Source organism: Stereum hirsutum, assembly GCF_000264905.1.
Source record: "Stereum hirsutum FP-91666 SS1 unplaced genomic scaffold STEHIscaffold_7, whole genome shotgun sequence".
Taxonomy (NCBI): domain Eukaryota; kingdom Fungi; phylum Basidiomycota; class Agaricomycetes; order Russulales; family Stereaceae; genus Stereum; species Stereum hirsutum.
The window spans coordinates 881,848-893,611 of NW_006763137.1; the positions used below are offsets into that span (position 1 = coordinate 881,848).

General features: G+C 52.9%; 2 protein-coding genes across 2 annotated transcripts; one reads left to right on the forward strand and one right to left on the reverse strand.

Moving 5' to 3' along the window:
- The first annotated feature begins 1,853 nt into the window (after nt 1-1,853).
- STEHIDRAFT_79088 (uncharacterized protein) lies at nt 1,854-6,375 on the forward strand. Its single transcript, XM_007303973.1, has 4 exons — nt 1,854-2,240; nt 2,290-2,428; nt 2,496-4,343; nt 4,437-6,375. Exons 1-4 carry the CDS (start codon nt 2,088-2,090, stop codon nt 5,684-5,686), a joined length of 3,390 nt encoding a protein of 1,129 aa, XP_007304035.1. The 5' UTR covers nt 1,854-2,087; the 3' UTR covers nt 5,687-6,375.
- Nucleotides 6,376-9,540: 3,165 nt separating this feature from the next.
- On the reverse strand, nt 9,541-10,712 carry STEHIDRAFT_97258 (uncharacterized protein; the record flags this gene model as incomplete). The annotated part of the gene is made up of 4 exons (XM_007304205.1): nt 9,541-9,708; nt 9,813-9,931; nt 10,034-10,240; nt 10,304-10,712. The coding sequence occupies 4 exons, from the start codon at nt 10,710-10,712 to the stop codon at nt 9,592-9,594; spliced, it is 852 nt and encodes a 283-aa protein (XP_007304267.1). The 3' UTR covers nt 9,541-9,591.
- Nucleotides 10,713-11,764: the final 1,052 nt, after the last annotated feature.

The window sequence follows — 11,764 nt, forward strand, 5'->3', positions numbered from 1 at the left end:
AATGCGAAGGACGATCATGAGCCTGAGTAAGTAAAACGGCCGGAACGACTCGGGATAACTTACATAGTGGGATAGTGGGTTACAGTCCTGGGATGTTGGTCGCTTGTTTTTCAAGTTTCAATAATGTGAGCAGACCCCGGAGCGGAATCTCAAGAGATCTTGTCCGTTGTCCGTTGTCCATCGAGAAGCTTAAGAGGAGTCTAAGGTGAATGCGGATCGATGAATGGCCGCAGGTTAGAACTCGTTCGCGCTGCCGTACGCATATACTACTTTGTGAGTGTGAGTCACGGCAATGGAAAAAGAGAACGAGTACGAGGAGCGACGAGGAGAATGACGAGTGACGAGTCAGAGTCAGAGTCAGAGTCTGCAAGCTAGGAGACACTGGCATGCATGTGTATGTGATCGAGAAGTACCCTGTACTGTATCGCTGAACGGACAGGACGCCGTTGTCGTTGTCGTTGTCGTTATTGTGGTGGCAGTGCAGTGGAGCAAGGACAGCAGCAGACTCCAAGGACAGTGCACAGCGGACAGCAGTAGACGTAGATCGTGGCATTTGATTCAATGATTCAAGCATCGCTACGTCGTAACGCATCGCCATCACATCTACAGCTAAGCCTGGTCCTAAAGCCGGGGAAAAGGAGGGCGAAGGAAGAGGAGGGCGAAGGAAGACAGGAGTTCGAGGTACATACGGCGCATACGTACGGTGCAAATTAAAATACGAAGTCGAATATGCGATGCTTCCATGGGACCAAAGGGGACCAACCGCGTTCGCAGGAAGTAGGAAGCAGGAAGCAGGAAGCACTAGAGGATACAGTGCATGCATGTACACAGGAGAAGGGGGTCCAGGGGTTCAAATACTTATACAGTGCAGTGGAAGTCCTACATGTTCATGTGCATATGGCAAGAACCATTCACTCTGCCCTCTTTCCAGTAGAACGCACTGAGTGCCACGCTAATATACCAACATCGGGAAAACGGTGAAAGTCCGCGATGACGCAAGGAAGGACATCGAAAACGGCGAACTGAAAGGAGGGGGCCCGGGGTCGAGACGTCGTACTTGTACTTCGATATATTCGTCCAGAAAACCTCCGGACACCTTCCTTCCTCACGGCGAGGCTCTCTCCCCAGGACAACGAGGGTGCCGATTGCCGATTCCTTTGAGGGAAGAAGTTAACAGTAACAGGAACGCGGCTATGCGCCCGATTTGCGGGTGCGGGTGCGGAGGCGTCTGTGATTCGCCGGAAGGAGTTAGTTGCTGTTAGGTTGGAGATGAATATTTTTTGATCTTATCTGTGTCCGTTCGTTCGAAAGGATGAGCGGAGTGGAATGATCGCGGGAAGGTGGTTGGAGGAGCCTGGAAAGGAAAAAGAGAAGGTGTGGATTGGCGTGTGGTGAGGAGCGAATGGGAGGATGGGGCCTGGGGGTGGGAGAGCTTTGAGGTGCGAGGAGATGGACGAGTGAGAAAATCTGAATCGAAGGTGGTCGAAGACGGGAAAGGCCGAGGGTATATCGCGCTGTTGGGAGTTGGGAGAGACGACGAGGGAGTGCAGAGAGCTACGAGGAGTACGAGGTGGAATAAAATGGGATATATAAGGAGGACTCGAAGAGGGAGATGAAAAGGAAATGAGGGATTGCCGAGGGGCGAGGCGTGATCCGTTTGCGGGGTGCGTTGTAGGGCGGCGGTATATAATTCGCGGATCGGGAGTGCGCTCGTGGCCGCGCCGTTGCGCTCCTTCCTCCTCCTCAGCACCTTGCCTGTCGCCGTCCAGGACAAGAGCGTCTCCCCGCGCGAGGCCCTTCGTCCGGCGTGCAAGTACATGAAGCCAAACAGCTGGTTCCAAAAAGGCAACAAGCACACACGCCAGTCCCATCAACAGCAGCCACCGCCCTCGCCCGCCCTCTCCCTGCCACAGACAAGGCAGAACCAGACCTTCTCCTCCCTCCTCCTCTCTGTAAATCGCACCACCACACGCGCCTCCTCTGCTGGCTCACTTCACTCTTCGTACTCCGCCCACTCCGCTCGTTCCTCCAACAACACCCCCGCGCCAGAACCCCCAGCAGCCAGCGGCCCCCACCCGTTCGCCACCATGGTCTCCGCCCCGCTCCCCGTCGTCTCCAGCCACGACGCCACAGAGGACGAGGCAGAGTGTCCGGTCTGTCTCGAGCCCCTCAGCTTCTCCTTCCGTCTCCCCGGCGAGAAACCACACATCGTCCCAGAGTGCGGTCATGCGCTTCACGAGGTCCGTTCCCACACTTTGCTCTATCACTCGTCTGTTCACACCCGTTTAGGCCTGCTTCACCGCCGTCTATGGCCCGCCCCCAGGCCCAGGTCGCACCCCCGCCGTCGTGCGCAGGTCCAACCTCGGCGTATGTGGCGTCTGCCGCCGTCCGATGAAGATAGGCGACGGCGACGGCGCAAAATCAAACAGTCCGTCCTTTTCTTTCTCCTTTCGTTCGTTGTTGTTGTTGTTCTAATCACTCCCACATTACATCAGAGCTCGCTGCTCTCACCGGCATGGGCAACCGCTCAGAAGGCACAGTCTACCCCGGTCGCGAAACCCCCTCCTCCATCCGCTCCCACCCAGGCCGACATCCGTCCGCACCCCAACCCTACGACCCAAACGAAGACGACCCCATCGACCACGCGCACTCGACCAAGTCCGGCAACGAGCGCTCCCAATACGTCGTCGCGCCCTCCATCCAAGTCCGCCCCGAATTCTCTTCTATCACGCGCACGCAGGACGCCCAACAGGCGCTCACCTGCATCGTCGTCCTCGAGCTCCCTAGCAAACGCGGGAACAGTCATGTTCCGGGTCCGGTCATGCTCGACCACTATCCCTCCCCTTCCTCTTCCTCCGGAAACAGTCCGCGGAACGGCCATGGCAGTCAGCGCGAGGTCAGCAGTTCTCCGTTCGGTCGTGATTCTTCACCGGGACCTTACAGACAACATCACCAACAGCACACCTCGCACCAGTTCTCCGACGTATCAGACATGACCGTCCGTCACCGAAACGTGTCCTCGCCCCCGACTTCCCAAATCGCCTCACCCATATCGACGTCCCATGACCGCTACGCGTCCTCGATGACGGGCTCGGAGCGAGAACACCACCAGGGACAGCATATGTACTCCCCCCGCGGCGGTGCGTCCTCGCTCGTTCAGGAAGACGAATCGCCGTTTGGGGCGATCACGGAGGACCTCAGGAACCGTATCATCGACTGGAAAGGACATCCGCTCGCGGGCCTCGGTCCGCTGCAGATGTTCGACCTGTTGTCCGTGAGACGGGACTCGCTCGTCCGCGAATTCTTCGTGTATCTCTTCAAGGAGGCGATCATCTGCGTCGCGGAGGAGAAGAAACGGTCGCTTGGGCGGTTTTTGTCCGGGCCTTCTGGAGGCGGCGAATCGACTTCGCCCGGCGTCTCGGCGGGTCAGGCGGGGAAGGGCGTGTTGAGGTTGAAGGGGAGGATATATATTAGGCATATTAAGCAGGTGACGGATACGTCGGTGCAGGGCGAGTTGAGTCTTACGATCGATATGGAGGATGAGAGGTTGGATTCGTTTATTTTGATTTTCAAGGAGAGGCCATCATTAGAGACGTGGAAGCAGAATATCCAGTCGCTCGTCACGCTTGTCCAACGACCACCGGCACAGCAGCACCACCAGACGGAGGCACAGCTCGATATGGAGGAGTTTGGCGGGAGCTCGAAGGCGGCGAGGATGTTGAGCGGGAGTACGGGGACGACGGCGAGTACGACGGATAGTTTGCTCAATGGGTCCTCCTCGAGATCCACCGTTTCGTCGTCTACGTCGCATGGCTCCATAGGGGCCCGGAACGGGGGCATGGCGGGTCTGCATCATAAACTTTCGACGTTGGATGAGGACGAGGGGATGCATCATCATCATCATCATCATTATGCGCATGCGCAACAGACGCCGGCGGTGTTTCAACCGCATATGTCCCAAGGACCGTCTAATTCGCTCACTCCAGTCCCACATCCCCCCCTCGATCTCATCCTCGTAATATCCATCCCGCCACCACACGCATTGCCATCCACAGCCGTCCTCAAGATCCGCGTCATTAAAGCTTCGCTCGATTTCATCATCGCGTCATTGAGCATCCGCGATCGACTCAGCCTCGTGACGTTCGAGGTCGGGATGGGAGGCAAGGTACGGAAGACGCCGTTTTTGAGTTTGGGGAGGACGCAGAGTAGGGCGCGGTTGGCGAAGTTTGTGGATGAGATTGGGGTGAGGAAGGAGGATGTGCAAGGTGGTGAGTTTGAGGATGAGTTTTTGGTTAGGGGGAGTAAGGAGGAGAAGACGGATGTTGTTACTGCTGTTAATCACGGTAAGTTCATCATCAACTTCTTCATATCATCAATGCTTATTCTTGCTAATTATGACACGGTACTCTATTTCTATTTTTTGTTTTGTTTAAAAGGACTCGACGTGGTCCTCCAACGCAAATCGCGGAACAGCACAGCGGGGATGGTTCTCGTCAGCGACGCCTCCGACAGCACCCGACGCGCCCAAATGGACCTCGTCCTCGCCCGCGCCGAAGCCGCCAACGTGCCCATCCACTCCTTCGGCTACGGCCGCTCTCACGACCCCGCCTCGCTCTGGCTGATGTCGAACCACACTAGCGGAACGTACACGTTCGTGAAGGACTGGTACGATTTAAGGGATTGTCTGGCGGGGTGTGTGGGGGGCATGATGAGTATTGGGAGTATGAGTATGAAGTTGCATATGAAGATCGTGGATGGGAATAGGTTTAGGATTAGGAAGGTTAGTGGGGGGCCGAGCTCGATCGTCGCGAGCGATGGGAGACATGTGGATGTGGATGTGGGGGAGTTGAGGTATGGGGAGCGGAAGGAGATGTTGGTGGAGTTGGAGCTGGATAATTCGGATGTGCTCGGCTATGGCGGTGCTGGGTCTGGGGGCCATGGGAGAGGAAGAGGGGGAGGGGGGAGGGCATTGGATGCGACGGATAGGTTTAATCAGAGTATGGGGCTCGACGCGCTCGCGATTGATGATATGGCGGATCTGACGGACGGGATGATGGATCGGATGATAGACGAAGTCCCAGTCTTCGAAGTCGACGGATCGTTCTACGACCCGAACGCAGGGAAACATGTCTCTCGACTCGCACACCCGGTTCTCCTCACCGTCACGCTCCTCCCCGCTGGCCAACAACAACAACAACAACAACAACGGTCGTCGCCGATGCCTACGTCCGACCCGGTCATCGTCCGGCGGAGAATGGAGCTCCTAGCATCCGACATGATCACCCGAGCCCTCGTTCTCGTCTCCCGGAAAAACTACCCACAAGCCCAAAAAATAATGAACGAAACCAAACGAATCCTCCACACCGTCCTCACCACCATCACCTCCACGCTCCCGCCTCCCTCCTCTCACGGGTCCACCATCCGAAACCGCAAGGAAGTCCTGACGCTGGGCGCGGTGAGGATCATGCAGGCGATTCTGCAGGATATGCAGATTTTGAGCGAGGCGTTGGAGGAGAATGTGGAGCTGTTTGGGCATGATCAGAGGAATTTTGGGGCGCAGCAGGCGATGATACTGAGGGATCAGAAGGCGTGGACGGGCAGGAGTGCGACGGAGAGGTGTTTTTGGACGACGGATCAGTCGATTGAGTTGGTGGGGAGGAGTACGGATTGGGTGGCGAGGGAGTAGACCCGGAGTAGATGTGGGTGGGACTGTTTTTTTGAGGATACACACGTTCCTTTTTCTGTTTCTGTTTTTCCAGCTCTACGAGAGTCGTCGCTTATTACCCCATAAACATATCCTCGCCGCCGCCGCATACTAGGCTCTATCTACCCACTTGTGTCCTGCTCTACTCATCGTCCGCTACCGAGCCATCTCTTCTTCGCCCCCCTCGTCCTTTTGTTGCGTTTCATTTCCATCTCTCGCTGTGCACTCCCGTTGTATCATTCCACCTTCCGCCTCGTTCTCTCCTCGTTTTGGTCCTTGGGTTTCATCTCGTCCGTGTGATTTATTGTTCCGTTTTTATTCGCTTTTACTTTCTCCTCTCTTCCTATCTCTCGTTTTTCCTATCTCTGTGACCGTCTTGTGTCTCCCTCCCTTGTCTATTGTCTACTAAACCGTGTCTCGCCTCGCCTCGCCTCGCCTCGTCCCTTCTCATCCTGCCTAGCCTCGTGCCACTTGTCTGTCCTGTCCTGTCCTGTCTTGTCCGTCCTATCCTCTCTTGTTTGTCCGTCTCCTACCTCTCCTCTTCACCACCTCTTCTACCTCAACAGGCCACCCACCTCGCTTCCTTCTCCGATTATCAGCTTGATTGTGACTCGGCATCGGCACTTTACTTACTTACTTACCCTTTTCTACGTCTCCACCTTGCCTACGTTTCTTACATCTTTATGCGCTTATTTTTCTTTCCCTTTCTCGAGTCGGCGTCGACGTATGCGTTACAGTTACAGTTACAGTTACAGTTACAGTTACAGTCTTCCTTCATTCTTTTACCCTGTAATTATTTATCGATATCCGTAAGATTTTGATACTTGACATTAGCGACAACGACGTTGCTGGAATTTTATTGATAACGCACTTCGTCCGCCCGTCCACCGTGCAAACGTTCATTTTACCCTGTCTACTGTCTGTTGTGATTCAGACATATCACACAGCCCAATACGTTCTTTCCTTTTCCCTTCTGAATGGTCGCGCTAAGTGCCCGACATATCACTTTGTTGTCACACCCTCTACCGCTCCACCGCTCGTTGAATAAGTTCTGAATTTTACTCTCGCTCTCACTCTATTTTTCTGTCTCTGAGTCTCTTAGACTGTCGAGCCACATCACATCACATATATGCTCTCTCCTTTCGATCCTCGCTCGTTATTTCACTACTCGATTTATATGTTACAGTTCTTATAGATATCTGAATCTTATACATATGCAGATTCAGACAGTTATTATTCTTAGCCAACGGCAAGGAGCCGCATCGTGATCGTGAGAGACCTGACCGTGCATATACCCTGGACCTTTCTTCCTGTACCGTCCGAATTCGAACGACCACATGGAAGGAGTGTAGATGTCTGTGCGTGATGCTACAGTCGTTTGCATATGAAACCCGAGGTGGCGTTTTTCCGCGCGCGCGGAAAGTTGTTTGTCTTAGCCAAATACGTGACGAACACTTGTCACCGCGGACATTTCTGAAGTCTTCCAACAATGCCCGCACACACTGTGCCGTGTACGCATCTCTCGTCCTACTTGCTTCGAACATGCTGGACCTTCCTTTTACATCTTAGCATCTTCGGAACCTACTAATACCCATGGTAATTGCAAACAGTCCTGCACATTCTCGGCGACGACGGAGCTGTCAATGAGCTCAGGTTAGACTTAGAACGAGTCAAGCCGACCTTGCTTTCCATCTTGAATGTTCCTCCGACACAGACTTGGACTCGCATGGACATCAGTGCCTATTTTTCCTACTCCTCCTAGTGGGCAGGTGCTGAGCTCATGAGTCAATGATTGAAGGCGTTCAACTAGACATTGCGAGGAGGCCCTCGTCCGTCATCATCCATGTGCGCAACTGTTCTATGTCCCGTAGTGTAAAATGTACAGCTCCCATTTTATAATGAAACATATTCTGCACTTCTTTATCCACCCTTAGACTGACGCAAATGTCGGTGTCGAGGCTTTGGTCCAAGTTCTTTGACCTTTGTGGCTCATGGTACCCTCGGGTGCCACACTGTGACTCACCGTGACTGTTTGGATAAGACAAACAACTTTCCGCGCTCGCGGAAAAACGCAACCTCGGGTTTCATATGCAAACGACTGTAATCTAAGTTCGAGAACGCAGAACGCAGAACTCGAAGCAGAATCCGGACGTGACGAACCGCCCACGCTCTTCCTTCCTTAACTTCTTTCCTGCCCTGGTCCCGTCCCGCCCCTGGCTTCTCTTTCCGAAGCAGAGAACGTCCCGACCTTTCGAGAAAGCGCCACTGTAAAAGTCAAAGTTAAATACAAAAATGGGCAAATGATACGAGATGCGAGATACTTACAGTCGCGGACAAGCAAACTCGACAAAAATATTATTTCCATAACCGCTCGTGAGAATTCCTCGAAACTTTAGGATCAGACACCGTTTGAGAAAAGGAGTCGATTGGCGATTTTTCCACGATTTTTGAAACAATTTTAGGGTCCGGCCAAAATTTTGGCGGTTTTGAACAACGTTGTGTACCCCTTTTGGGGTCAGCATGCAGCTGTTGGCGCTCAAACTGTATCTTTTTAAGAACTTTTCGAGGAAAACCCCCCAGATGAGTTTCTGATTCATCAAATGGAACGATCGTTGTCGTCCGGTCGGCCGCCTCGGTGGGCCGGGATGCCGTACTTGAACAATATATGTTGGGCGAAGCGCTCGTGGAATTTCTTTCAAACTTCGGGATCACAACCCTCTCTTCAAAAGGAGTCGATTGGCACATTTCCCACGATTTTTGAAGCGAAATCAGGGGTACGGCCAAATTTTTGGGGTAATAACGCCCAAAACCCCCCTTTTTTGGACGAACTACGCATGGGATTTCCCCAAAAAATAATCCTGAACCCCTCCTCGCCGAGATCTATCGTTTCCGCTATTCATCGGAAGTTGCCCTGCGGTTACATAAATTTGTCGAGTTTGCTTGTCCGCGACTGTACGATGTTATTATAACGTTACGACCATGCCAGTGGACGCGGCCGCGTGCGCAGGGACGATTCAGATTCAAAGCGTGGGTGTTTGTCTGTACGGATGGGTCTCTGGATGTTTTGGATAGGATAGGGTTCGAGGTACATTTAGAAGAATTTCGAGCTGAGAAAAGGGAGCGTTCCAATGGATTCTACTGTCAATACTGAAGCAACCCAAGCCAAGCGGAAAGGGAATGCAAATCCACGCAAATGTCCTGGTGAGAAGACACGGCATGTGAAGCGCATCAGGTAGGGACAAGGGAGATGTTTCAGATGACCAAGGGGTCAGATATTCTTCTGCCCACGCTCATGTTGAGATTGAGATGACGAGAAAATGAGAAAACGACCAGAAGCCAAGATCTTGTAAGGTTTGAGGCTCGCCATCAGAATCTACCCAGGAATCGAGAAGAGGCAGCATGCCATAAGGAGATTCGAAAGCTCGATGGTGTGGGGAAGTTTGACCGTGGTGTGTTGTGTGGTTCGGGGAAGAAGATGCGTCCGAGGCAGTCGATAGCAAAGCGTAAGGAATCAGAGGCGAAAGTGGCTTTTCAGGACAACAGCCCCCAGGTCAATTAGAAGGAGTCCGGTGCGCGGGCGCAAAGAAAGGTCACTTGGGCATCGAGGTGGCTAGGAGAGGATAATGTAGTCAGTGAGTTGTAGTGAGACTGACAGGTGAACGAATATGCACCAACATGGGAGTGAATGGCTATGAATTTCGCTGTCTGTAGAGATGGCAAGTCCAGCTCGAGCTCGAGTAATACTAAGCAAGCCAATGAGGGAAGGCACCAGTGCACAGATGATGTACCGGTCTGAATAACCTTGAAGGGTATCGAAGCGTTGGATGGATTAAACGCGAATTATGGTATATCTCGTACAAAATAAAGATACAAAGGCGCGCGCAAGCTCACTCATATCCGAGGCGCACACGCTCCTCTTTGTCGCGTTCTAAACGTGCGACTTTCTCTTCAGCGTCTTGAAGAGTTTCGTCCCACGCGACGAATAGTTCTGAGAGGTTGTCCACCTGTTGAACGCAATCGTGGAATATCACAAGAGTTTACAGGCACGGTGAAGGAAGATCAGCTCGCTGCAGCTCATGGCGAAAAGCATGTGACACTTGGCTCTTACCTGGCTTGCATACCTATGCATGAGGCTCGCGACGCGACGCTCAAGGACAGATGCTGCTTTTGCATTCTCCTGGTGCCTCTCCACGAGCTTCTCCAGCCGTGGTTTCAAAGGTTCGTAGTCTGAGAACAACGTCGTGAATGCCAAATTGCCACAATATCAGAGGCCAAATTTCATATGATATGCACACGACCCCTGGACGGCCAGGATGGGAAGACACGTACCTGGTAGTTTACCAGCGGCAGTTACTCCTTTCTTTTCCAGCATCTCAATCTCCCGCATGTCACGGTCGGCGGCACGTATATCAGGTTCGAGTTCTGCAAGGAAGGCTTCGAGTTCGGTCGAAGACATATTCTGGTATGTTGGGGGAGGAGTGGGCAGGGTTCCCGAGAGAGCGAAAGAGGGTGTAAGAAGATGTCCATGCTGTTCGTCTGTTTACAGTATGAAGACTTTCAAAGGAATCGAATGGAGATGTAGTGCGGACAATAACGCACAGTGATCAACGAACCGCCGGAGTCCATCGTTTCCTTCCACAACACTGTCCATTCTCCTCTTCACTTCCTCTGCACTTCGCATCAACGTCTCCCCGTTCTTGAGACCGTGTCTCCTGTCATGATTAGGTCCAGAAACCGAAGGTCCTCTAGGATGACGCGACGTCCTATCTCTCGACGGCGCAGCACTCTCTGGCTTTACACCGTAAAGCAGTGCTTCCAACCAACGCAACCTCAGCTCAAGTGACTGAACAGGGTGAACATTCGGCGGTGGAATTTCTACAGTCTGTTCGACGGTTGGCTCGGGCTGTACAGTTTGTGCTGGAAGCTGCGGTGAAACGAGTACAGGGGAATCTTCATCTATGGAATCCGCGGGGAAGCCTTGAGGGACTGTGGCGCTACCTGGAGACATGGGTGGTGGTGGTGAACTGGGTGGGGTGCTTGTCGACAACAGACGGTGGCGCTGGACGTCGCCAAGGAAAACACTTCCTAATGGGCTCCCTATCGCGGGTATTTTGGCTGCCATGGTATCGAGTATCGCCCTCCGTTCCTATAATCGCAGTTAATGGGCGTCGTAGAGAGAAAGCAATGGGGATGTTAGTAGCAGCCTGTATCCGGAAGCAGAAACGCGTAACGTCGACTAGCTCGAACGATCGGGTGGCACCGCGAGCAAGTTTGCTCTCGACCTTCAGGCTCGTAGACCATCGGATTAAATATCTTGAGCTTTATAGGTATCTTTTCCTTCCAAATCGAACCGTCCTACAATATTGATGTTCTACTTAACTACAGGATTTACTGTACTACATGTCCAAATTCTACGAACAGACTTGGTTGGTCACAGGTGGTTGAACTTCTGCCATATCATTGACATGGCACGCTGGTAACGATTATGGATTTCACTGGCAAAATGTTCCTCATATCTCGTCCAGGCCAGTGAGATTATATAGCAGTTGCATTCCGCCTCGCCGATGACAGCAATTTGCAGAATCGTAGTCGCTCCCACTTTTTCTCTTGATGGAGCGGCCAGCGTTTCTTGACGCAACCGCTTGCCATTTGGAGAAGCGAACGCCACCCCCGGCACATTTCAATGGCGTGGCCACAATTGACCACTGAGTAGCATTCCACCTCAGAGTATTGGAAAAAATCTGGCCGAGTGGGCCCCTGACTCGTGGGGTCTCGCTATACCAATGGCATTCATTGACAATGCGCAATGAGCTCGTATTGTGCATTGAGGGCCTGCAAGAGCAATGTGGCCCAGCTCGTGGCAGCCCCGTCGGGACCGTCGGGTAAGGCTTCGTGTGGAGCAGAGCTTCTCTGCGCGAAATCGAGGTGCGACTACGATTCTGCAAATCGCTGGAAGAGAGTGACTTGCAGAGCCTATACAGTACCACACGTAAGTTCATATGCCCGGTATCTCACGCGTGCTCTACACGTGTGGAACGGAGATTACATCCTCTCAAAACC